Source organism: Ixodes scapularis, unplaced genomic scaffold, assembly GCF_016920785.2.
Source record: "Ixodes scapularis isolate PalLabHiFi unplaced genomic scaffold, ASM1692078v2 PGA_scaffold7__128_contigs__length_106722199, whole genome shotgun sequence".
NCBI lineage: Eukaryota > Metazoa > Arthropoda > Arachnida > Ixodida > Ixodidae > Ixodes > Ixodes scapularis.
Window position 1 is genome coordinate 5,103,103 of NW_024609882.1, and position 27,400 is coordinate 5,130,502.

A 27,400-nucleotide genomic window follows, 5' to 3' on the forward strand; every position below is an offset into this window, starting at 1 on the left:
GGCTTATAATCGAACCATATGAACTTCCGCGTTATCTGCTGTCCGTTGCAACTTTAAGAAGGTAGGGCGAGGGAAATCAAGGCCGGGAAGGAGCGGAGGAGGAAACGGGCGGACGTTGAGAGAGGAGGAGGTTTCCTCCACTCTTCTACAGCGTTCCGTCTGGTTCCTCCTCCCCGGCCTTCCTTTCTCGCGCCCTACCTTCTTGAGATGGATGTTTGTACAGACAATGAACGACTTGCCTTTCCGTGGCACCGCGGCCCTCCTGAGCCAGAATAAAATATCAATATCAATATATTCTCTTTTTGTTTAATAATTACTCCCATTACTCCTTGTGCTGCTACGGGGGGCAGAGCTTGCACATGACGTAATTTCCCGGATTTGCACAGGCGTCGCTATTCTCCTAACCTGTCACTCAAAATTCTTACAAAAGCAGCTTCCCTCTCCTCCTTTTATTCAAAAGTATGCGATGTGACGTCAGTGCAAGGAGCAGTTTTTTTCTCTGCCTCCTTTCTGTGATTCGGGGATCAATAAAGAATTTGAATTTGAACATTAATAAAATCCATTATGGGTGCGATTATCTTACACTTTCCACTTTACTACAAACAAATAATGTCATTCGCAATTTGTTTTTCTTTTTTTACAATTTGTATTAAAAATATACAGGGAGTTCCCGAGAAAAGAGAGCCTTGTTATTCGGCCTGGATAAATAAACTATGCATCGCAGAAAGCTCGAACTTCGTAAGAATGTGAAGCTAGCAGTTGGAATAGAACGCGAAAGTGAGAGAACATGACGTGCATTATCTGGACCTAATATATTTGAGGAAAAACGAAACTTTTCTATGAGCCGACGTCCAACAAGCCTAATATTGTCAAGATATTGTGAACGTTTGTGGAATTTGTAACAGAAAAAACACTTGTCAGCAAGAGAATGTTGTTTTCTTTCTTGTTGACAAGTTTAACTGAAATAGGCTCTACAGGTGCCCAGTTTCATTTCTTGTTTTGACAACGTTAGACTTAAGTGGTTGTCAGCTCATTAAAAAAAAAAAAGTTTTGTTTTTCTCAATTATGTTTTGATCGAAGTAACGTCATGTTCTTGAACTTTTGCATTCTATATACCAACTGATAGCGTCACATTCTCACGGAGGGTGAGCATTCTGCAATGCATAGTTTACTTACCCGGGCAAAAAAACACTGTTCTCTTTTCTTGGAAACTCCCTGTACTTACCAACTTGGGTACAGCTACTAGTTATAGGTGAAACGCATAAAAAAAAAAAAGACCTTGTGGACCAATTATTTATTCACCATTTTATTGTACTAGCACACACTCTTTAACATTGTTGACAGTCGGAAGGTATGGCTCTTCTTGCAATTGTGAAGACGCAACAACTTTGTACAGGTGAAAGGAACAGACTCACCAATCTGAGTTTTATTTTATTTCTTCTGTTTGCAGCACATTGAGTCTCTGGCTTGCACAGCCTACACTAATGCAATTTAAAATGTCCTTCCTACATCTTTCTCGATATCTCTCGTTTTTTTACCTAACGTATGAAAAGTCAGCTTTCGACAGTAATTGCAGGTAGATGTAGACAACATGCCTGCGTGTGTGCATATATTGTGCTAAACATCTTTGCCATTCTTTTGCAAAAGAATTGTAGTTCTCATATTTCTCCCCTTGGAATGCTCCGGTTACAAAACAACTGCATACACATCTGCATGACCGTACGGCAAAGACTGGCTACGGTACGGTAATTTGAGCCGCTTTGTCAGCTTGTACTCAATGCATAGTCACGGAGACCGCTAGGCATAGTCCCGAGCTACGAGCCCGCGTCAATGGAAATACATAGATGCATCAGATGGCACACGATATCAGTGGGCCAGACATACACTTTGAATCCTGACAAAGTTGGTCCAGTGTGTAAAATATAGTAACCACATGTCTTCACGACACCCTGCTGCATGCGCACATCAAACACCGAGTGCTCCACAAATTTTTTGACCCACTAAACTGTCGCGTAATAATTGACGAGTGGCTACGCCATCCGGACATCGAAAATCCTAAAATTCTGTTTCCTAAAAACGTTTACAAACAGTAGACGCAATGTAGACATTTGTGCTGAACACTTCACAGTGCATACCCCTTGTGGCAGTGACAACACCTTTAAAAAAGTTATTTTTTCGTTGCGTAAAGTTCCGACGGAAAGATTTATACCGTGTACAAGTAAACTATGGACAGACAGACAGAACTATCATATGAAATGCCACACTCCGTTCAGTCGTAATATCTGGAATGGCAATAAAAGAGCTACGTTGAAACAAATTGCTGTGCATGTTGCCTTACTTCACATTCTCAACAAGGAAGTATAGTCTACAATCTACAAAGTTGCTGCGAAATGTACGAAAACAGGACACACAGTTTTCGTTTCTTTTGTAAATATAATTATACGGACATAACCAAAGAATATGCGTCGCAAGTTCAACAACACCAGGCAATATTACGGGAGTCCGAACACCGCGATATCCAAAAAAATATATCCATGCAAATACACATAAAGGATTTCTTTCTGTACGCCTCTAGATAGATTCTGTCATCTCAACATATTCTTACACTTCACCGTTGCCGACACGACATGAAAATATACTGGGCCTGTCTTTCCACAGTCACGAGAGCTGTCCATATAAATATCCCATAAATAATATGTCAACAGTGCTCTCCATCCGTAAATATATATATATATATATATATAATACGCCTATGCTCATAAAAGGCAGTGGACTGGCACATTTAGTCTCTTTTGTTTTACGATATGTTATTTGGTTATACACTAACATGGTACAGTGGTAACTAGACGTAATGCTGCACAGTCACGCCACCTAGTTGCTCAACGCCACTACTATGCAGCTAATAGACACATAAGACGGAAGAGGTTCGAACGGTGACTGCTTACGAGAATACTTTTGGTTTTGCACAAACTCGAGGAGGAATGATGCAGACAGATTTTTCAACCCTAAATCAAATTAAGGAGTGCAGCCAATAAAATTCAAATGACAAGCAAAAAGAGGGAAACCCTACACTGCACATTTGTACCATGCCACATTTTCTATCAAACCCCTACATGCAAAACAAACGGAGCAGGCAAAGAGTCAAATACGTCGTAAAACCACCAAACTTTCTAAGTTTCATTTGAGGACACTCGCAGCTCTTACAAAACTTGGTCCCGGCAAGCAATCACCGCCCGCGCAGAAATCACGTCCACCACAGTGGCCAGGGGAACGCACGGAAGCCTGGGTTTTGCATAATCTGGTTAAATTAACGACACATCACTATTGCGCTACTATACTGTACGCATCGTCGTGCTGGATTCAAATGCAAACTGACGAGGTGGGCTTTGGACAACGATCGTGCCCCTTAGTTAGATAATGGGGCAATAATGTTACATTAATTAATCATGGTTGGCCGGATTAAAACGGGAAACCTGGTCTTCAATCGCATTTGCAACCGAGTCCAGCACTGTGTTGCGCGCACATAAAGACCAGTACGAGCGTGCATCGCGCGAGGCAAAGCGGTTGTACTTTGTCGTTGTGAGACACTGCGAAAAATCCCATGCTCGTGATACGTCGCCTTCTGTATATTCGGAATGTTAACCCGTAGACACTGACGCCGTCTGCTCCCAGTGGCGTCCTAACGAGCCTCCAGTGGATTCACAAGCACTTCTCTTACCAACGTCGACTTCAGAAAAAAAGCATGCAAGCCGCGACCAAAGCGGTGAACCCATTTTTCTATCATCTTTCTACCGTGAGTGGCCCTTGCCCGTTTTTCCCGCGCACACCTGCAAATGTGCCCGCAGCAGAATCGTCACAGAGCCGGTGACGACCCGAAATTGCAAAAAAAATAACAGAGCGAATAAACTGGAATGTCAGGAGTAAAAGCATACTGCGGGAACTGTTAAGCAAGCTGTACTCAATTGCCTCCCCCCCACCCTCCAGTGAAGGTCGTCAAATTCCACTTCAAAAATATAAAGTTGGAAGGCTCTAAAAAAGGCGTAGAAATATGTCGACTACGCACGTTGTGCTGATGTGAACACACGACATGCCACCTCTCATTTCCATAGAACGAAAACAAGAAGGAAAGTCGCGCGACAGTACGTCGCAACACCTAGCCCTTCGCAAGCGTCGCAAACAGATCTGAGCTGGGTAATTAGGTGAGTTGTACTTTGAGCCACCCACCAACAAGAATGCGCGCAGAGAGCTCTCGCGGTCCAATGGCAAGTTCTGGCCCAGCCGTCACTTAGAAAATATACGAAACTCGCGACTTTAGTTGCAATAAATGTGCTATAAATACTAAACACTCGCATGCTCGCCGCCAACACTTGGCTGCTCTTGGAACGAAGGGAGCCCAAAAGTCTCACCGTTCCAGAACAGGAGCCTGCCAATAGACCGTTTTCAAAATTCAGTGACATCTGGTGGCTCAACAAGCAGTTTCAATTTTGGCAAACTAATGAAGTTCATGAAACTGAAGTTAGTCGGGCACCATCACTTTCGCAAGTCATTGGAAGATGAAAATTGGTTCTTCGATCACCTCATAATTCTTTTTTGATTTGTTTCAGTTTGAACATAAGAACTGACCAGTGCAAAGCGGCGAACCATAAGTGCCTCGATTATATTTCTGCCATCAAAAGGCTTTAGTGCCAAACTTGTACCAAATAGATTGATTGGACCACACTCCGGAATCAACGCTTATGCAGCCGTTGTATCCAATTTGTGCGTTGTGTTGTATACTGACATCTCAAAGAAACAGGTCTCAAATATCCTCCGTTTCATAGTATTTTCAATTTCTTCCTTTGTCAGCCTCAAGAAGGCCACCATTAGAGTGGCACAGATGCAATACACTGGAATGCTGACAGTGATCAAAGTTGCCGGACAAAATTTTGAAAATGGTCTATTGTCGCGCCTCAACCCATCTCCAAAAAAACGGACGCGAGCATTGATGCCGGTCCGTACACCACTCTCAACTTTGTAAACAAACTCACTGGTGCTCGAAAACCTTCAACAGGAGTGCCGTCAAAATCGGACCCTGCACTCGGTTCTATGAAAAGTCCCTAGACTCCCCGACAGAGGACAAAAATATAAGCTGCTATGTTTCCCCACGTCTAACAAAACCTATCTAGGGTCCAACAGGATAAAGGATTCAGACGCAGAAGTAGGATGGGCAGCCGTTTGTGACCTGCCTCCCGGCTGCGTTCTACCACGAGTTGCGTCGTCATCGCTGCCCGCACGTCGATCGTGCGCAGCGGATGGTTCTTCGTGCCGCCTCGAGCTCCAAGCCTGTGGGATGCACCAGTTTGTTTCAGAAGCGAAAAAAGGTGATTTGGCAACACGCGAAACTCGTCAAATAATGACTGGAATGGATGTAAGAAACACAATGACACAGGAAGTGCATTAACGTGTCCGAAGCCGAGAGACAGTTCTCAACTGACGAGTTTAAATTGGCCAGTTATCTGTAATGCTCAATGTAATGCAAAACTTATTTTATTTATCTAACTGAACAGTGAAAGATAAACTGAAATGAAAAATAACAGACCGAAAGTCAACCTCGGTCTAAATTTCACCAATATATTGTGGTGTGTCATGCCTGAACTTATAAGATGACTATGGATAAGCATTAAGATATACAGAAGAACTAATAAATACCAATAGTATACTAGTCAAGCGAAGTATGGTTGTAAGCAGTACTACAGGCATCTAAAATAATGATGTAGTGAATAGATTTCCTAAAAAAACTGACTTTACTACCAAATTGTTCTACTGTGTAAATTTCATCACAAAATGAGTAAGGCAGTCACTGTTGTAGCACTTTAGACAAGACTTGCAATTGTGCCTTGCCACATGACTCTTTAAATACATAGTCATTATTGACCATCTACTTAAGTCCTCTCTGCATGGCACTACTTCATCTCCTTTGAACACGAATATTCCTTAATCAAGGAAAAAGCCACTCACTGTCTGGCATTCGAAGTTCCGCAAGGTGAGCATATTCTTGCTGCCTCATACCATTGCAGCATACTGGATGTATCTGAAAAGAGGTCACAGAATTCCCACGTCAAAGTACATACTTTGTGAATCGCCAAGTACTTACAGTCACGACTATCTTACACATCAGGAAAGAATTGCTAGATTTGTTGGCGAAAAGCAAGGCAACTACCACAACCAAATTATGATTATGACTGACATGAGTACATCAGTTGGAGTTCATCGTTTCCAAGTTCACAGGGAAATAGTAAAATATCTCCAAATGCACAGAGTTTAAACTGCACATATAATATAAAGCTAAATATCTGGGAACCTAAATGAATAAATACAGTTTACTAATTTACTAATTCAAGCGGTGTCGCTAGCTAGTTTCCTAGTTGCAATACTTTTTATTAGCTAGCTCACTTACTAAAACATTTTACTAGTTAACCAGTAAAAGCAATAGGCATGTATGAATAGTAGATATTGAGTTCGAAGCAAATTCAGAGCGAATAGTGGTTTTGGCCGAATATCTTCTAGTTGAATATTGACCACCATGCTTAAACAAAAATCCAGCTGAACACACGACGGTTATTCCCAAACTTCCACTTGTACACTTCTAAGCAAGTTAAAATTTCAATATAAACTACATTTATGAACTGTGGCAATGAACAACAAACTTGTTGCAATTATCCTAACCTAGGAGATTTATAGAATGTTCTTTCTTCAATTTTAAGGTTGACCAGAATAAAAAAACAAGCATGAATGATGCACGCAAGTTGTCAAGACATCGCTGCCTAACACATACTCTCGCATAATCAAGGCGGTTAAGACCCGTTGAGTGCGCTTCTCATCGAGCACCCGTGCACCGCGGGGAAGCAGTACCCGCGAAGCTTGCGTGCTCCGCGGGTGCAGCTTCTCCGTAGTGCACAAATAATCGGTGAAAAGCGACTCAACGGGTCAAACCTGCTGCGATCAACACTTCGAAAAATATCGCAGTTCATCTCAAAGCGAATATTCAATAGCGCATAATTCGAAAGTGCTATTCGAAATTTTTAATATTTGCACAACTCTAAAAACACTCTTACTACTAGCAGCCACATAGTAGCCTACTAAATCAAACTGTGTCACAAGTTTTATAAATACTTCTACTACAGTCTACCAAATAAAGCTTCTCTTTCACCGGCTTCGTGAATGCAGTTTTGAGCCGTTGCACATAAGAAAACAAGATGTAATGAAATGTTTTCGTTCGTTAGAAACTTCTTGAACCGTACCAAATGAACATGCAACAGGTAGAAGCTGCGGTGATCTTTCATTGGGGAGTTTTAGATGGTTCAGACACTTCCGATAATGACGCCCGAAAACGATGCAATGCATGCGCAAAGGTGTTGGTAGAGTAACAGCTATCATTATCGGAGGAATCGGAACGATCTACATGCATGACAAAAGCATCCAGCAGAAATCCTCGACAACAATCCAGCCCGTGTTTCTGGTAAGTATGGCTACGGTGCCTGGAACGTGTCTCCGACTGGTGTGTTCAGCGCCCTATTCCGAGCATGCACCGAAGATTCTCCCAAAGTGGCAACAAGCGACTTTGCAGAAGCGGGGACGTCACGCAGTCGGATGTCGCAATCCTGGTGTTGGGCGTGGAAGTTATGGAAACAAGCACGAGAGGATGCGAGTGTTGCCATTGTCATGGCGTCCCAACTTCTGGCTGCCGAAGCTTCCGTGGGCTGCCAAGCTGGAAAGCGACCTGCAGCGCAACAGGTGTCCGCCACATCCAGGGGCGTTGGAACTATTCAGGAGACGGGGGGCTGGTGGTGGTTGTGGTGGGTGGTGACGGTGACTTTGCGCCCCCTCCCCCGTATTGTTTCCATTAAATATCTGAACTGCCTGGGGAACAGTCGCCCCCCCCCCCCCCCCCCCCTTACCCTGCCCCCCCTGTTCCGACGCCACTGGCCACATCTACCTTCGCTGCTGCGACGCCGCCAGGGTCGCAGCACGCGACAGCGTGACGCTTCCACGAGGTCGTCGGGCGGAAATCGAGAGACCGCTTCTTGGGGCGCGGTAAACGCGGAGGTGTATTCCTTAGAAGCAGCACACACCTGGAGTGTTTCTTTTTTCTCTTTTCGCTGGCAGTGCAGAGTAACAACATGGCCGAGATGAGCCCAAAGAGCTGCACGAAGGCGAAGCTCATGCAGACTATGCCCACGATGTAGAGTCGCTTCATGATCCACATGTGTAGCTTCTGGTAACAGCCCTGCAATGTGTGTGCAAGAAACGCGTGAACGCTGAGAAAGTGTGCGCCAGGGGAATGTCGTGCACCTGCAAGTTGTTTCACTAGTACCACAAAACCGTCAATGAAATGCCTGTTGTTAGTGGAGAAGAACTATTATGACTATCCACTAATGATAGCTTTTCAATATTCCACTATTAAGAAGACACTGAACTCTGCTTTCTGCCTCCCCCCGCCGCCACCCCCCCCCCCCCCCACACCACCCCCCACAAAAAAAAAAAAGATTTATTTTTACAGTTTGGATAGGATACACATGCCACAAATCGAATTCCACCCCCCTCCCCAAAGAAAAAGAGAAAAGATTTTCAATGCAATATTTACACCACTATAAGATACATTTGCAGTCAAGAGTGATTTAAAAACTGAAATAGTCTATCGAAATTCTCTCCCCAACATCCATCCAATTAAATTTTAATGGGAGAGAACCTCAACTTCACCACAGATACTTTTGATAACAGAACCCACATTCTCACCAGATGACCATCGAAATCAGGAGCGAATGCAGGTGTTTCGAGAGAGGGGGGAGTCAACATATCAGATGTTTGAGAAAACACCCCCTACCCTTCTTTTCCCACCCTACAATTTTACACATGCGGAATTCAAGGCCTTTTCCTTCCCCATCTCTCTCCCTCCCTCCCCTCTGAATCCACCACTGACTGAAACCACTAGCAACCACCACAGCCATGCAAACTCACGTGGATTTGATTTGATTGGATCTATTCGCTATTATCTTTGTAACGGGTAAGCCCGGATTCAGGACATGTCGGCAGTAAAAATGGTACACAGCAATACTGCTACAAGCTATGGAGAAACAAATTTTTCCTTTTAACATAGAATACATTAGGCATGGCTATTCGAAAAATGACTAATATAAAAAAGCGCCCCTCTAACATCCGCTGAGCCATATAAACACGCAGTGAAAACCGCATGCATAAATCTTTCTCCCGCTTAATTAAAAATTTGGCGCAGGAAAAAATAAACACCCGTGTATATTTCATAAATTTATGCATGCCAGCAAAAAGTTGTGAAGCGTACCCCCTGGTGCAGCAGATCAGGGTTGCCAGCAGTACCACAGGCAGTACCGTTAACAAACTCGTCCAGGCAGCACGACTGGGGCACCCACTCCTGCTCCGGCCACGCTGAGATCCGGTGCCAGTCCCGGTAGCTGCGCACTCCACAGCACTGGAACTGAACCCAACAGGGTATTACCATTGTGCGATTCGCAGGAAATCAATCAATCAGAAGAGAACTCAACTGATTGGCACGGGTATGAGAAGAAAATATTTGGCCAGGACTCTCATTTCTTTCATTGGTCAGGGTTTCTGCTCCTGGCAACCATTTTATGTCGTAAGAATATATCAAACAAACCGTTATCAGCAGCAATGCTTCGTAAGATTTTAAATCAATGTACTATTACTAGAATTTTTACCCCCTCCTAATTGAGTCAATCAATTCACCATGAGCACTGAAAAAAAAAAACTTGATTGAAGTTAGACTACTACACATGATGACAGGCACGTAGCCAGGATTTTGTTTCGGGGGGGGGGGGGGGCACCCATAACAAAAAGCTGTATGAGGGGGAGGGGGGAGAGGAGGTCCCAGCAAAATGGAAGATTTTTGGGGGGGGGCCCGGGCCCCATGGGCCCCCCCCTGGCTACATGCCTGCATGATGATGAATGTGTTCTATTCAAATCAGGTTCTTCATTTACATCACAGGCAAGGTTCGCTCATGAAAAGGCAGAAGCATGCAATGGAAACCACAACATGAATCCCCATTTTGGTACTAATACTTTTAAAAGGATCGACTGAGCGTGACCACCGGAGTAGTGTGTGACATTGAATTTGATCTTGAACAATTAAATGTGTGCCAGTAAAGCGAGACCCTGAGCTGCTGCTGCTTCTTCTTCCTCCCTTTTCCCAAACACACATGCAAGAGCGACTGACACTCACTTTTGAGTGGATGTGGTCCCAAACTTCAGCCAGGCCATTGTAGTTGTCTGGGTTGTACTTCAATTGGATGCCCACCTTCATCTCCTCCATGAGTGACTGGCCAATCTGCAAGATCAAACGCATGTCGTACGCTGAATGTTGCATCAACAGAAATGAACCCTTAAACACGAGGAGGAATGCTTATGCATTATACGGCAGTGCAAACAACGCTAAAATTGAAGTGAGACTGAAGACATGTGGGCCAATTAAGATCACAGAGTCTGACCGTAGCCATTATGCTTGTGAGTTCACATAATAGTCCAAGGTAGTGGATGTTACAATGGTCACCCCTGTATACAAACCAGTAAATCTTTTCGGATTAACTCTCATTGATGCTCTTGACAATTCAAAACCATGGCATAGGTTTTCAAGCCTGGTTCCTTGAGCAGCCAAATAAACTTGATCATCCCTACTCTTAAGTGTGATTTCTCAGCTATGATCTGATGCATTTCCTAGCCAGACACCTCTACCTTCCTTAATGTGTACCGAAAGAACTCTGCATCTACCTCTTTGTTTCAATAAAGAAATTCTATCACTCTGTCTCTTCCCCCACATCCAGCATCATGCTCATTTACCTACAGAACATATTGGCAAAGCCATACCAGGCATCAAGATTGGTGCATGAACACTCAACAAATATCATCCACATCTTTGTCTATTTTTATCCCGTAGAATTTGTGAAATTTATGGTTGTGAAGTCATGTCCGTCCCATGGCAAGAAATGCAAGGTTTTAAATGTGGGCAAAGAGTGCCACTTACATGTCGCCGGTACACAAATCCCAAAGTGCCCGCAGCAAACTCGAGCAAGAAGATGAGGATCACCAGGACAAAGTACTGCAAGGTAACAAGTGCCCATTTAAGACCAATCAAGACAAGTCAAAGCAAAAGAAGGCCGCAAGATGAGCCTTAACAAAAGGCCATGACAAGAGAGCATTCCTGACAAGCACGCCAGGTGCCTGCCATTAGTAGGCACATCATTCTCTTCACTGTAGGAAAATCAAGTTTAAGCATATCACTAGACCCAATGCCATAGAAGGGCCAAAAAGGGTTTATTGAATGAGACTGCCCTTTTATAACATTCAGAAAACCCATAATGATATGCACAACCTCAATTTTCAGCGAGGCAGAAGGTCCTTTGTTTCGTCCTCTCCCAAATTGTGGCAAAGGAGGGAAAACGGGAAAAGGACATGGCTCTGTATGCTTCCAGTACAGAGGAGACGGAATGAAACTCGTAGGGAGTCTAGAAACTACTACGATTCTATTGGGCCTGCTGCAGGGAACAATGTAAGGGGGCAGGGAATTAGAGGATACGCAATAGTGACTCACGGTGACTAGCATGCACCGGCTCTGGAACCAGGCCCCGCAGCAGCCCAAAAAGGCCACCAGGAAGGTGACCACTCCGGCAGTGAGGCAGAGTCCGTCTGCACTCAGCATGCGGTACGTGGGCAGCACCGTCGAGTATCCCCCGTACGCCACGTGGAGCCACACCCCGACCCCTGTCATGCCACAGCCTAGGATCTGCGAGCGCAGCAAGGTGGCCGGAACCAAAAGAATCAGCCCACCGGCTGACACGAAACAAGCCAAGTCGAAATTCGTGCCTGGCAGGTAAGAATCTGTAGAGATTGTGTAGAGATGTCTCCACGTCATGAACCAAGAGTCCTACGGTACAAATCACTCCGAGGCTATTGTAGCAATTCATCTGATGAACCAGATGGTACTCTTCACCTCATATAATGCAGTCATGTCAACTTTTTTTTAATGGTTTTAGTGTAGTCAGTATTTTACTAGTTGGCAGTCACCAAAAAGCTTGTTCTCAGGACGATCTTCTTGCGACGCAAATGCGCGAGGCAAGGCTCACCCAGAAGAGCAGGTTGTAGCAGCAGAGGGTGTGCCTCACGCAGGTGTACCCGGTCTTGCCCATCGTGTCGTTTTTTACACGTCCCTCCTGAAAAAGAGCACCACAGCTCAGCAACACAAATCTGCTTTTTTACCCCGGGGTCTGGAGCACACAGTATAAATGCCCACTCCGTGACACTAATAGTGCAAACAAGCCATCGCCAGTTTTTTCTGTTTGTCTTTTTTTAAGCAGTGAAGCACTGAGTGCTCAGTTAGGAACTAATTTAAGTGGTAAATCTTGATTTCTGCCAGAACTTTTTCAAAGTAAAATGAAAAAATTGCAGGAAGATTCATTGGTGGACTTTAGGGAATGCACACACGTCCCCCTATGGGAAACGCTAACGCTGACCCCTTCACTTCTCTTTTGGCTTTCTCTTTTGCTTCCTTTATTTTTTGCTGCCTCTATTTTTTGCTGCCACTTTCTGGCCTCGTTACGGGGTCAGTGTTAGTGTTTCCCAAGGGTCATGCTAACGGATTTCCTAAGAATCCACCATGGATCTTCCTGCAATTTGTTTCACCCCTTTCTGTACTCTGCCTGTCAGAGTATGTTGACGCCCTTGGATTCGGTCATCCATCACTCGTGGAAAGAACCACATCCATACCACTCATGGAAGGAAATGCGTCCATATCACTTGTGAAGGGAACTGCATCCATCGTTTCAAATACAAACACACATCACAGCCCACGCACCGCTACTACGGAAACCCAGAGCAAAGAACAACCGGCGACGGCAGAGCGCCAACTGAGCACACCCGCATCCCACTGCTCTGCGGCGCAGCGCAACACCTCCTAGATAACAAAGCCGTAGCGCTGAATGAGGTGGCGTCATCAGAAAAGGCCAATGCTGGGCATGAATTGAACACAATGATTGCGTCAACGTTCGGCTCAAACTTAATTCGAAGCCGAGCACTGACGCAGCACTTGTTTCCAATCTGTGTCCATCGTTGGCCTTCTCTGGTGATGCCATCTCATTCAGCACTACAGCTTTGTTGTCTAGGAGATGTTGCACGGTGCCTCCTCCTCTCTGGCTCCGTGCCAGCTGTGCCAGTGACTTTGACGAAAACGAAAGGGCTCGTTCTGACGAAAACCGGCAGAATCTGTCAGTTTGTCAGCACCGGGGAGAGAGGGAGAGGTTGACGTATGCTGACGTCAGCGCTTCGGATCAATGGGAGCGTTGCATGCGTCACCCTCACCCCCTCTTTCTCCCTCCGGCAATGACAAATGAAAGACGTGTTTTCATCAAAACAAGCGCTCTAATGCCAACGGATTAAAAAAAGTGCCTAAATCAAATTCATGTTAGCAGTGACACGCACTGCACCTCCCAAAATCTCTAAATAGACTTTAGAGCAGTTTCACTTGCAGTGCTATTTTATAATGCAGTTTTGCAGCAACGTCTAGCAACACTGCTCAGCAATGCCATTCAATATGGATAGTCATCATTAACGCTCTGCAAAATATTTGGAGACAACAATCATCAGTGCTAGAATTCAACAGCAATTAAATCATATTGATTGGCATTAATACTTAGCGGATGTATTTAATGATGCTGTGAAAGGAGGCTTTTTAAGCGACTCATTCGAGCATAAGGCAAAGCTGGTGGACATCACTATTTAATCTACATTTTAGATGCTACATGTATCAGCAAGCCTCACTTGGTAAAGAGTTAAGGCAATGACATATATGTTGAGCTCCTCGTTTCCGGGCTTTATTTTTGTAACCGACAATTTTTATGTCCACTAAGTTTTATCTTGTTCCGATGGGTCTGGCCCCATTGTCCTCCGTGTGTCCTGGTTTAGGGTTACACTCTCTCTTTTGTGCCGCCTAGCTTAGGAATTCAAAGCTCCCATAATGTTTAATAGGTTTTGCCCATTTTCCTGTTCGGGCCATCTGGCTTAACCTTGATTTTCTTTTGTGTACTTTTTTGTTTAAGGTCATAGCCTGAAACAATTTGAAGAAAACTAAACAAAAAATGTTTTTGGTAGAATAACGTCAAAATGAAAACGAAAAAAAGAAAAAGCTCTTGTTTAGAAAATAGTGTCACAGACTTGAAAATAAAAATAAAACCCAAAAACGAAGAACCCTACATATATGCTGTCCAATGTGAATTTTAATGACATAAAACCAGCAAGATAACTTCAGCCATGTCATTCAGAAACACTGCACAGCAGCACTGTTTCGAGACGGTCTGTTGGACAATTTAGTATGCCCGAGAAAAACAGCCTTGACTGACAATATTTGATGAACATCAACATGCAACTATCTCAACAATGTCGCAGAAACAATACTGCTCGAATAACATTATTAAGATTAAATATTCATTCAGAAACTCGTGCAGTTTGCATCTTGTGTAATAAAAACAATGATTGTCCAGTGAACAATCCAACGGATAGCAGTAACCTCAAAGAAACCCCTCAAAGGGATAGCACCAATAACCTCCATTCCTCCATCGCAATTTATCCTGATAGAGAAGACAATGCTTGGTCGTTTAAAGATGCTCTCTCACGACATCGTGAACTAAGATCCCCACGGTACAAATCCCATCAAGAAGGCCTATAGTAATTCACCAAATTAGCAGATGGTGGTCTTCTCTTCGTATAAAGGCACTCCAAAACAAGACATCCCCGACTAACAACCTTGAGTACTCTCCCATTCCAATATCCTGATAAAGAGGACAATTCTTGATCATGTGGAGATGTCCACACATAATATCAAGAACCAAGAGTTCCAAAGCACAAATCTCAGCAAGACTCCATAGATTCATCCAATGAACCAGACAATGGTCTTAATTTGCATCATACAAGGGCACTACTCCCATACAAGACATCACCGATCCACTACCTCGAGTACCCCTCCATCTCCTAAAAAGGAAGATTCCTGACCGTGTGACATTTTTTTTCTCAGTAGCACCGACGGCCGGTCCGTTGGGGTGGTTGCGTTTTAAGTTGCCCGAAACGCTCCCCCACCCACAAGAACTCACCCCTACGCGTGCGGCGAAAATAGAATCCACAGCATCCGCACACGCACACACACCATCCAAACTTCACGCGTTGGCGGGTAAACAAGGACAGGGTGCTGCGACGGACGCGAAGAGCAGCCGCGACGACCACGTCAAGACCAGCGGTGCGCCACCGGCCCGGAGTCCCAGAACGCGTGCTGACGACGTCGTAGCCGTCGTCGAGTTGAGCTCGATCTCCCAAACACCCCGCGCGAAAGAAACACACACGCTTCCTGGAAATACAGACGCCCCCTCGGAGCCAGTCGCGCGTTGGCTGCGCGCGCTGATGTTACAACAGCGCGTGCGGGGGAGTAAGAACGTGCTCATTTTTGCTGCGCGCTTTTTCCTTTTCTCGTATGACGTACTTTTCGTCGGCCCCGTGCACGTGACGCGGAGCAAGCTTACGCCCAAATTAATTTCGAGCGCGGGCCGTGGCCAACCCGCGTGCGTGCGTGGTCGCGGAAGCGCGCGCGCGCGCGTGCGACACAGCGGTGGCACAATGCGGTGACACCTGCCCCCGCGGGGTTAGCGGGCCTGGAGAGACCAGATGCTCATCAGCCTAGATTGCCGCTTGCGCGGCTAAAGGGAAAGTTTCCTTCCGTGTAAAAACAAAAAAACAAAAAAACAAGAAAAATTTTTTTTTTTTTTTTAGTTGTTGAAATGTCGGGTTTCAGCAGTTGGTACAAAAGGTGCATTGTAGCATTATATATCTCCGCCAAAACGCGTTTACTCCTCAAATAGTGTCCCTCCATTTCGACCAAAAAAAAAAAAATAGATTTTTACTTTTTTTTTTTTTTTTTTTTTTTTTTTTTTTTTTGTTTAAAAGCGACGTTTTTAGCTATTTCTCCCTTTAGGCAAACGTGCACCGAAACTGGCAAAACAAGGTGCTCTGAAAGACAGTATTTCCCTTTCGGCAAAAGGCGTACTACACTCCTGTGACTAAATACTCTACCTCTTGAAAGGGAGTAGCCGTACCGAAACTCCCTTTAAAAAAAGTGTATTGCACACGAATACTCCTGTTCCAATAAAAGGTGCAAACAGTACACCTTTTGAACAAAAGGTGTATTGCAGCACTTTATCCTTCCACAACCTACTTTCTGAGGGCTAGGATAGCGTCCCGCTCCGAGCCACGAAGGCGAAAGTATAATCTCCCAAAGGACCAACACAGCAATTCTACCCACAAACAGCGAGAGCTCTTTCCCGAATGAAATCTGAATTTACCGTCCTCGTTTCCATGCTTTTTTAACTTTTTTAAGATCACAACAACAACCGCGCATAAATCGAGCGGCCCAGGGTTCTAGGGTAAGCGATCCATCACTTGGAAAGCCGCAGCGCACGGGCGATAATACGCACTCTCGTCTTCAAACCCATCAAAAATTTAATCTCGCTTTTTTTTTTTTTTTTTTTTTTTTTTTTTTAACGGGAAGCAAAACATATATTTGTCTCTAGAGGACGACCGTACCCGTGATCACGCGCCATATATATACATCATCTGTTCTTAGCACACGAAATGTACATAAACAAAAGAAAAAATGTGGTATATCGCTCTCCAAAGAAGCTTACGTGATCGGTATCTACAAGCCCGACCAAGGATGCAAACCAAAGGTACAAAAACGCTTGGAGGAGTTGGAGGAAGAACTAGACAGGAATATATACGATCAAAAATGATCAATACCTCGATTATCCCTCCACTGCATTGAGGAGCATTCACCGAGCTGCGTAGAAAATAATGCAGTCGAATCCATTCGTAGGCTAGCCTAACTGGGATGTCGCGAACTTTTGCCGAACCAGATTTTGAGGTCGAGCTTTCGGGGTTCGGATGGTTCGACGAACCTTCTACCTTTTAACCAGATTCGACCGGTTCGACTTTGTGGACAGTGTGGCCATACCTTGATAAAAGCATGGGTGGATTTTTTTATTTATTTTTTTTATGCAAAGGGTGTTTTAATTTGATGAACAGTTGCAATTAAAATAAACGAATTCTAATCACTGAAGTTAATAACTTATGTTTTGTACTGTATTAACTGAAATAACCAATTAGTGCTGCCCTTAATTCATCTGTTAGCCATCACCATCCAGTTCGAAGCCAACTGGCTAGCCTGTCGCGCATGCGCATAGCAGTCGAACCTAAGTCGAATTTTTGTCGAACTTTCCACAAGAGGTTCAGAAAAGTCGAACCTGGTCGACTTCGAACCTCGACCAGCTCGCAACATCCAGAATTGTGCTGACACGTAAGGCCGCTGAAGACACAGTGAAGTGGCGCTGCTGTCGGCACGGCGCATGCGCAGATGATTCACTTCACGGGAATCTAGTCTCTGCGCACGCGGTTCGAGTTCGTCGACTTTTTTCGAGCTTTTGAAGCAATGTTCGACAAAAGGTCGACTCAAATTCGACTATTGTGCGCATGTGCGGAAATTGAAAACGATATGGCGCCACCTGGATAAGGAAAGTAACAGAGTAACTCAATAAATAAAAAAAATAATTGTTCGTTGTTGTTATTTTTAAGTTAAAAAAGAAAACCTATATAGAGCATAAATTGTTTGTTTTACAAAATTCGACATTTTCGTACAAAACTCGGACAAAGCTGCTCAAAAGTCGAACTTCGTCGCCAAAAGGTCGAAAGTTCGGCGAACCACGAGGATTGACAGAAGTTCGCGACGTCCCTAACCGTAACTGTTATGGCCCTACTCGGAATGACGCACCAGGGCCTTCTGACGCAGTAACAAGTTGACGACCGCCATTAAAGAACATTAATGAATACGGAGGTTAGCGACATCGTGTCCCGCAATAAGAAGAAACGAAGCTAATCAGCGTCATGACTAGCCCTCGAAACTTGCTCCGAACATTCGCAGACAACCGCCCATTTGAGAAAAACCTGGCGCCACCTGGCGGAAGACGAGGTTCGAGGATTCGCAGGATAAAACAATGCGCGCAGTACAGGAAGGAGAGAGAAGAAGCGTCTCAGAACAAACTTGGGGACAAAAAATTAATTAATTAACGGACAATTACCTTAATTAATTAAGGTCGTTGTCCATGCCCTCCTGAGCACGTGCTTACGTATTTTCAAACCAGACCAGAACCTCCTAAACAGGCGATTTCCGGAAATGGTCTGTTGCAACTTAGCACACATACACACAAAAAAAAAAAGGGGGGGGGGGGGGGTGTGGTCCTTACACCCCTTGTCACGTATACGACACCCCAAAACTTCAGTTGGACGTACAGCGCACTGACGTTGAGCCGACGCTACCAACTTTCACGAGCGGCTTGATAACCGAGTTGTGCAACTTATTAAAATAGCTAAAGTAATTGAGACTGACTGCAAACAAAGTAATCGGGGTTTTCTTGGCCTTACTGCGAATGGTCGGTGTTGGTTTTCTGTAGTCTTTGATACGTACTTCAGCTGTTTAACATGTTACATCGCACCGTCATCAAACCTCTCGTAGAAGTTGGGGCTGTCTGGTCGACGTCAGTGCGGTGTACGTTGAACTGAAGTTTTGAGGTGTCGTATATATGACAAGGGGTGTAAAAACTACACCTTTTTTTTTTTTTTTTTTTTTTTTTTAGTGTGCATAGGACGGAGTTTTTTTTTTTTTTTTTTTTTTTTTTGCCACATTGGCAGAGCCAATGCAGGAGAGGAGGCCGCGGATACCAGCGTCTGCTGTACAAATGTGAAAAGAGGGAAGGGTACCCTCTCCTGCTCTCGTCATAAATCGTTCAAAATGGCGCCGTTTTCATTTTCAAGCAGACGATTCACGAAAAGCATAAAATTCTGCAACCGTTCAAAAAAGGTTAATTTTGTAGAAATGGGTCTACACCATGCCTACGGTCGTGACGAAGATTTTTTTTACGGCTATGTAAGAGATTCGTTTTTTCAATAAATGTTAGTTGCGAGTGCGCCAGTGTTTACGTCTCTTCTTGTCCTTGTTTTTTCGGCGCCTATCTTCGACCATGAACCAGCTGGCCCAAATTCCCATCTTAATGCGCTCAAACAACTATGAGATATTTCCTTTTTATAGTATATAGGGTGTTTCACGATAGGGGGACAAATTGGGATATTGATATTGCAAAAACAACGCATCTTACAAAGAAAAAAAAAAAAGGCTTGTTTCGTTTTGATTTTAGACCAGGGCCCATTTAGGAAATTATTAAAGTTCGAGATAATTAAGCTGTTAATTATTTTCACTATTTTTTTTTTTTTTTTTTTTTTTTTAGGTTAAGGGCATGGTTTTAGTTAAAAACTTGCTGAACATCATCGAAAAAAAAAATGGAGTGCGATAGAAGGCACGCGCTACATTTTGCAGCTTTCTGAAAAACAGCACACTTCGACGAGTTTTTAAGTTTCGGTTTGCAATCAGAGCGCTTCTCGGCATCGACGGTACCGCACCCCGTGGAGAAATAGTGCAACCAACATCTGCTGCGTTGCGCGAGGACAGCGCAGCAGACGGTTAATTCCGCGAAAATCATTAACAACTTAATTATCCCGAACTTTAATAATTTTCCTGAATAGGCCCCTGGCCTACACCCAAAATAACACAAGCCTTTTTTTTTTTTTTTTTTTTTTTTTTTTTGCGCGATGCGTAGTTTTTTTTTATATCGAATTTGTCCACCTTCCGTGAAACACCCTGTATATTACATACATATATAAGAAGGCAGCACCACTGCCAAAACGTCGACGCCTGCCCGCTATGCCCCCTTTTTTACTTTCCACTCATCTTTTGAATAAATACCTTGCGTGATAACTTGTTTTATTATTTTAGATATTCCTTACGTGCGTTTAAATTTCTTTTTGTACTTCGAATTGTAGTCTATATAATTTGTTTTAATATACTTTCAGTGTTTTACTTGTTCACCTACCTCGTGCTTTATTTTCTTCCTACTCCTATACTATCAAATCAACTTCTTTTTACATTCTTTAACTGCTGCGTTTGTGCACCCTCCTTCGTACTCATATATATATATATATATATATATGAGTGGGAGATATATCGCGTTGTGTGGTGTCCATTTGTTTGTTTGTCCGACAGTATTTTGCGTTTGTCCTCAAAAGTGGTTCAGTTCGATGAAATGTTCGAATCATGACCTTCTGTTCCAACAACTGAAAGTGACTGCACACGAAATCAGAAACATTCGACTCCGCGAACTCGAGGTACATTGGATAAAAGCATCTCTTCACTTCGCCAAATAAAAAGGAAGTAAGACATATACCGGGCGTACCAGTTTGGTTAGCTCTTTTTTTTTTTTTTCAATTCTGACAATGTCGTTCCTCAATCACTGACAGCACATCTCGAGGTAACGAAATCAGAATTCGATCGAAAGGTATACCTTTTCAAGAGTATAAATAAATGACAAAAAAAAAAAAAAAAGAAAGCGCAGCGGAAGTATATTTTGCGTTAAATTTGTAACGATGCGCGTTTCTATGCTACAGTATTTATGCATTGTTTTCCAGCAATATCTAGGACTTTGGATAACCAACATTTTAAGCTCAAGCACACTGATTACGTTTTATCGAATCCTCTTCGCGTCTCTTCGCAAGTTAATTTATGTAAAAATAACTTTAAAGTATTGATGAAAATAATCCCTGGAGAAGGGGAACAAGAGGGACAATGGACATCTAACTTGGAAACTAGATTACTAGCCTATAAGGCTATTATTCGGCCGATGTTGGTATACGCTAACGTTGTTTGGGATCCGTTTACAAACCTAGACATAGTGAGATTAGATAGGGTTCAAAATAAAGCTGTAACGTTTATTTTTAACAGGTATGGGACATCAGTACATAGTTTTGTGCACAGCGACAGAAAGAAATCGGGAATGCAGATTGATATTTTATTTTTCAAATAATTCACGGAAAATATAAAATTAAGCTAAATGATTACATAAATTTTTCACAGGGCTACTTCACTAAACAAAGGAACTTCATCGTCTCATTTAGGACTCATACTAATTGTTTGAAGTTTTCATTTCTTCCACGGACTGTGCAGGAGTGGAACGGGCTTCCTGGAAAGACAGTCGACCAGGAATGTGTTGAAATGTTCGCTGCACGCCTCGTATGATCTGTTCAATGTTTTTCTTTCTTTTACCAGAATCCTGTCCGCGGACAAACAAATATCGACACAAAACTCCAGACAGCTAACGCCATCTATGAGCGACGGCGGCAACCAGACACTTGTTTGTTTCCGCACAGTCCGCACGCCGTGCATAGTCTGCTCTTAGTGCTGAGTCCAAACCCGTAAATTATCACACACAGCACATCTTGACAAATGCCATCTGTATTAGCTCACAAAAAAAAGCTTGCATGATACATAGATCAACAATCACATACTCTGTTATTCATAAAATCCTTCACGTCCTGTCACAGCTAGTGGACGATCTAGAAAAACAAACAAATTCTTGTAAAGTCCGCACCACTAGGTAGTCCGCATCGTGTAAATATTTAACTTTGAACATGTATAGTCCAGAAAATACGGTAATCTGCTTGAAGCCTGGCCAGCATAAAACACGGCCATGCATTCTTCATCGTGGAAAACGCCGCGAGAAGGCAGACGCCGAAAGACCGAGTGCCGGCAGAACTCTTCGAGACAATGGAGAATGCAGGCACAACGGCGCCCACCGGAAACGTCACTAGTATAGTCACTAGCAGACAGGCTGCCAGACGACCGCAAATACGGCGGGAGAGTGACAGCTGAAAGAAGGCTGCCGAAGTTCGGTGACGTCACAACCCACAATGGGGTCACCCTTTGTACTGTGTGGCTGTTCGACGGTTCAGTTTTGTTTTTCTTTTTCTTTTGTCCTGGAAAAATAAAGTTTTATTTTCTGCCATACTTCAGCCAATCAAAACACGAGTCACTTTTGAGTTTGCATATATATGAAAAAACCTTGTGGGGAACGGCTTCCGCTCATTTTTCGTCTCTTCTCTCGAAAGCTACCAACTGAATTGTTTTCCGTCAGCTTCATGCACACGCTTCCACGGTTGCCATTGCCTTCGCGGTCGGATCCTAGGAGATTAACGGTATTTGGGCAGCACAAAAGTCGCAAAACAAGACAATTTTTTTTTTTTTTTTTTTTTCAACGACGTAGAATAGTGGTTTCTGAACTCGAGCACAATTTGCGAGTCGCCTCCCCGGCGCCGGCAATGGCCTTGTGCACTTTAAAGTGCGCAGGCCTGTGGTATAGTATCATAAAAGAAGCAGACAGATCGCGTAAGAGAAAACGGGTATAATGTCCAATGCACTTGCGACTAGCTACGACCGAGTGCCTTATTAAAACCTCTTTGGATCCCTTGCGACGGATGGATGGATGGATACGGCTCAACACTTCTAATCGGGCGGCGGCTTGCGCCACCTAGCCAAAGCTTCTAAATCCAATGATTAACTAATCTCCGATTAAAGTCTGACTTCATAGAGAGTTGTAACAGATCACAAGGACATGGTTGTAAGCAAACGCTAGTGTGTGAACGGTGTATGTCTTTGTCATTTTCGGTCCCTCTTTATTTTTCTTCATTTATTCTTAGAAAAAAAAAAAACATACGGCGAGTGAGTGTTCTAGAAATTCGTCTTTGGCGCATTAAAACGCGAAGGGGGGCACGCCAAGCACAGGACAACATAGGAAACGCGTAGAAAGCGCGCGATGACGAGTAAGGCGAGCTCACGCCGTCATTGGTTCAAATAGGGGGGGGGGGGGGGGGGGGGGGGGGGGACAAACGCAAGTGGACGCATTTGGGTGGGTAAACAAACGTGCGAGGTGCGCAAGGGGAACACGAACTTCCACGCCGTGTGGAAACACTATACACTGAACAGGAATGATCACCGATGGCTAGTGAACACAAGGGACATCTTCAATAAAACAGCTGCCGGTGTTTGTGTGTGTACCTGTGAGCGAACGTTTTCGGTCAATTGCCCGCAGTATGATATCAAGTAGCCGACGCGCAAAATGGAAGAAAGAAAAAAAAACTGCTCACAATATTTTTACATGGAAAGCATGAAATGCTTTCCACGTGCCTTTGATTGCTTTACAAGCGGTAAATTAAAAATACTATCCAAATTATTCTCGTGGAAGAGGCTTCAATATTAATCGTCATAGTAAAACTGGTTCATTATGGTGTCAGAAGACTGCATAATCAATATTTTGCTACAGCGTCACATATATTTTAAATAAAGTAAAAAAACGCAACTGCTCGAAACTGTAACCGAAACTGGACTGGGAAGGAGAGAGTTGGTGGAAGTCACGTGGCTGCGCAACTGTTCTTTTTTTCCTGTAACGTATTTGCAACCTTTTAAAAGTCATCAAAAATTGGTATCGCATTTCTTCTCTATTGTTAATATTGTGCGTGCGCCTTCGATGACCCACGACTTTGATTATATTTGGTGGTTTTGTCTAAAGTTTCTAAACCATAGAAAACGGCACGTGACTGCGGAGAAGAGAGTGAGCGCGACTGGAAGCGGCCAGTTCTCGATCGGCGGCTTTCGGGCGGAAAGAAAACGAACTTCGAGCCGCGAATTGTTTTCTGCGTAGTCGGGCTCTCATGTGGCATGTACAAACAAAAAGCTTAGCGAGCATAAACACCCCGTCAGCGTCCCTTTTAAGCCAGAGACAACGTAACACAAGAAATGGCAAACACGCCTAAGAAAGGCAGCCTAAATTTAAAGATGAACACGCTCAGGGTCACCGATTTACATTCAAGGGCTAGGTCGCGAGTAATGGAAAACAGCTTGAGACGCCCATAACCGCTTCATCGCTCAAAAAAAAAAAAAAAAAAAATTAATGGTATGCGGCGGTGCACCGGTTCGGCATACGGCAAGCTAGAACAGGCGTAATTAAATGTGCAGCCACTTCGAAGATATGGAAGCAACATGGCGTCCCGCTCCGCCCCCCGCATGCTTTGATACTCTGTTATTACATAACTTGGTATTTTTGACGGTGCAGTCCTAAAGAAGTTCGTTCGATTTCAGCCAGCGTTCAGTGTACGCGCTTCACAATGGGTGACCGACGGATGTGCGCCGGCTGCTGCTGCTGCTTTGTCGTATGTACGCGCGGTCGCCCACGCAGACGAAACACCTCCAGCCTTTCTTGTCTTCTTTTTTTTGTTCGTACTTATTAAAGGACGACACGCAGCTCTTGGCGTCATTCCAGTTGGCTTCGCCCGTCGTCTGCTTATGGTTTCCGCTTCTCTCTCCTGCTTTTTTTTTTTTTTTTTTTTTTTTTTTTACGTTGCAGACGCGTTTGCGATGCACGATCAGCTTTATTTTCGCACCGAAATGCGCGGTGGCCTTTTCTTTTTTTTATACTATACTTCCGCAAACGCTACAAAACACGAGCAAAAGATTAAAAAAGGAAAAAAAGAAGAAACATAAACTACCGCAAAAACGGGGAAAAAAAGAAAACAGAAAGAGAGGGAAGCCAGATTTGCGCGCCACAGGAGGCCACCATAAACATCAATGGATACTCACTCCTCCAGATACTCCTATCGCTTCTTCGGGTCGTTCTTTTGATAAGTGCGCGCCCTCGAAGCACTCTACGCGTACAGAAAGAAAGAGTGCTGGGATGCGGATCGTCGGATAGAGACTGGTTTTGCAAAACGCTAGAGAAAGCTGCTGAATACTGCACAGGCGAACACGCGCATCGGAGTCGATTCCACGACCACAAGTGTCGACTTTTCGCCTTTACACACCCCTCGAACAAGACACGGAACAGCTGCGAGTGTGGTTGGTATTTTGGTTCTTTTCTTTTCTTTTTAGTTTACCAGCAGAAGCAGGTTGTTGTGAGGCAAGGTTTGAATGCAGTAAATGAATCGCCAAAATTAAAGCTTTTTTTTTTTTTTTTTTTTTCTGTTACTGTAATTATTTTCTTTTTTTTTTTATTTAGAGAACAGCGGAGTTGCTCACTTAGAGCGGTCACTAATGACCTACCTGCTTGTAGTCGAGATCGTATTTAATGAGCCCTTCCCCTCTCCCAAATGATCTTAAGCTGGTCGATTTTAACGCTCTGTGTCCGTGGCGACGTGGTTTTATTTTAAAACAATGCCTGTCTCTTCTCCTTTTTTTTTTTTTTTTTTCCTACAAGGCGAAATGTATTAGAAAGGCGCGGCAGAGCATCGTTCCGATAAATCGTCTCTCTCGTCAATAAAGATAGCTCCGTCTTCAGTGCATCAGCTTTCCACCAATACCAACACGCGCAGACGGGAGGTCAATCCGACGTGAACCAATCAAAAACCGCGCAAGAGAGGAAGGGCGCTTCCAAAGAATGTGGTGTCATCACCCTCTCCACTCTCCGAAGTTGATTCCGTGCAAACAATAAAAACATCAACAGAAAACGGACAACCCGAGAAATCCGCGAGTTTCAATCAAGGGAATAATCAACCGGAGATTGATCTTCCGGTTGTGCGGCCTCGCAAGCGGTGAGTGCGGTGAGTGGCGCTCGGGAAAGCGGATCAAGCAACATGTTGCGCAAGAAGTACCAGCGGAGATGATCCTCGTCTTAGCACGCAGCACAGTGTCTACAGCAAGTATTGACGCGGAACTTTCCAGGATAACAGCCAGTTTACTTACCGATCAAACCTTTTGAGTCGAGGTTCGGCTATTCATGAGGGCTGCCGTGGCGTTGGCACTTTGTCCATCCACATGTCTCCATCGGTGTGCGCTGAGCGTAAGCGAATTAGGATCATTCCTGTGCTTTGCGTCGTGTCGACAACTCGCGCGACATCTTGAACCAAGCTTCGAAGAAAAAGAAGGTGCGTGCGCGATATGTTTTTAGAGAACGGCTTCGATAAATGAGTGTAAGTGAGGTACTTATCCGGTTCACGTCACAGGACTACGGCGAGCCAGCGAGCCCCTCTACACACTACGAGAAATCAACACATCCTCCCCCACCTCTCCCACTTCATTTGGATCTGGATGGATATGGATACGGCTACGACTAGGACCATTAACACAAAACTGGCTTCTGCAACAGAAAAAAATAAAATATTGTATTTTATCCTGTTACATGTGTTAACATATGCAAGCCTGCATTTAAGTATTAACAGCATATATTTGAAGGAGTTTAACAATTAATTTTTGACTAGAATTTGATATTTTAAATATTACAACATGAACGTAACCAGTCCCTCCGAGTCACTCTCGTGACGTCACTAAATTTATAAGTCAGTCGCGTCAGGACAATAACTGAACGACTGAACGTACTCGCTTTTCACGCAAGTGGCAGGTTGCGGAGTTGCGGTAACTCATCATCGTGTTTAAGCAAGGCCGGTAAGCTCCTACTTCGGGGAATTACTGTTTGTAGCGTCACTGCTAAAACCTTCTTGCCAACGGCAATAAGATTTTAACATCATATAACTCATAGGAACGATCCAAAGAAATTAAACGTCCGGGTGACGTTGAACGGTTGACAATCCAAGCAAACCGTGGAGCTCAATCTAATTTTAATCTCTCATTTACTTTTGTAGGGAGGCTACAGCTAGCAATGATTATTCCCGTGCGCTGCTTCACCTGCGGCAAAGTCATCGGCAACAAGTGGGAAGCTTATTTGGGCCTTCTGCAAGCCGAATACACCGAAGGGTACGTTCACTCCGAACGTGGCGTGTGCTTTGATCATATATTTCATTGTAATAGGTATGATACGTATGTCTTTTGTCTTTACTCTCCAGTGATGCCCTAGACGCTCTTGGCTTGAAGCGGTACTGCTGCCGGCGGATGCTGTTGGGCCACGTTGACCTGATCGAGAAGCTTCTCAATTACGCACCGCTGGAAAAGTGATCACGCATCACCGTTGGGCTTCGCATTGAATTGAACATGGTTGTAAATAAATTTTGTGCATAATTGACGTCAAGGATCGCTCGTACGTTGATGTGCGTCCTAAATATTGCGTTGATCAGCACAGGTTCTCTTCGCGTCGCAGCTCCTGTAAATTCTATTCGGCACGGTCGTGTTTGTAGCCTAGGTCTGCTAGGTGGCGTAAGCGGCCGCCCAACACGGGAAATAGCCAAACCGTACTGCCAAAATATAATGTTGGCCAAAATCAATCTCACTATGATCGCAATAAATTAAATTTTTTTAAACTATTTTATAAATACTTTGGCATTGTAGTTTGTCTTTTTATGGTGTTATAAGGTTTCAGAACACACACAAAATGTGTGGCATTCGGGTTACTTCCTGCCGCCCTGGGCAGGAAACACTTTCGGTTCGGGTTTTAATTAAAGGGTAACACTTGTTACATCACCGCCA

The 27,400-nt window shown here is 44.0% G+C and overlaps 1 protein-coding gene across 1 annotated transcript; it reads right to left on the bottom strand.

Moving 5' to 3' along the window:
- Positions 1–1,290: 1,290 nt before the first annotated feature.
- On the bottom strand, positions 1,291–26,069 carry LOC120838552 (tetraspanin-9). The gene is made up of 9 exons (XM_040208533.2): positions 25,727–26,069; positions 12,150–12,236; positions 11,618–11,809; positions 11,051–11,125; positions 10,253–10,357; positions 9,338–9,490; positions 8,112–8,266; positions 5,998–6,070; positions 1,291–5,322 (listed from the first exon to the last, which is right to left on the bottom strand). Exons 2-8 carry the CDS (start codon positions 12,210–12,212, stop codon positions 6,043–6,045), a joined length of 771 nt encoding a protein of 256 aa, XP_040064467.1. The 5' UTR covers positions 12,213–12,236; positions 25,727–26,069; the 3' UTR covers positions 1,291–5,322; positions 5,998–6,042.
- Between the last annotated feature and the right edge of the window lie 1,331 nt (positions 26,070–27,400).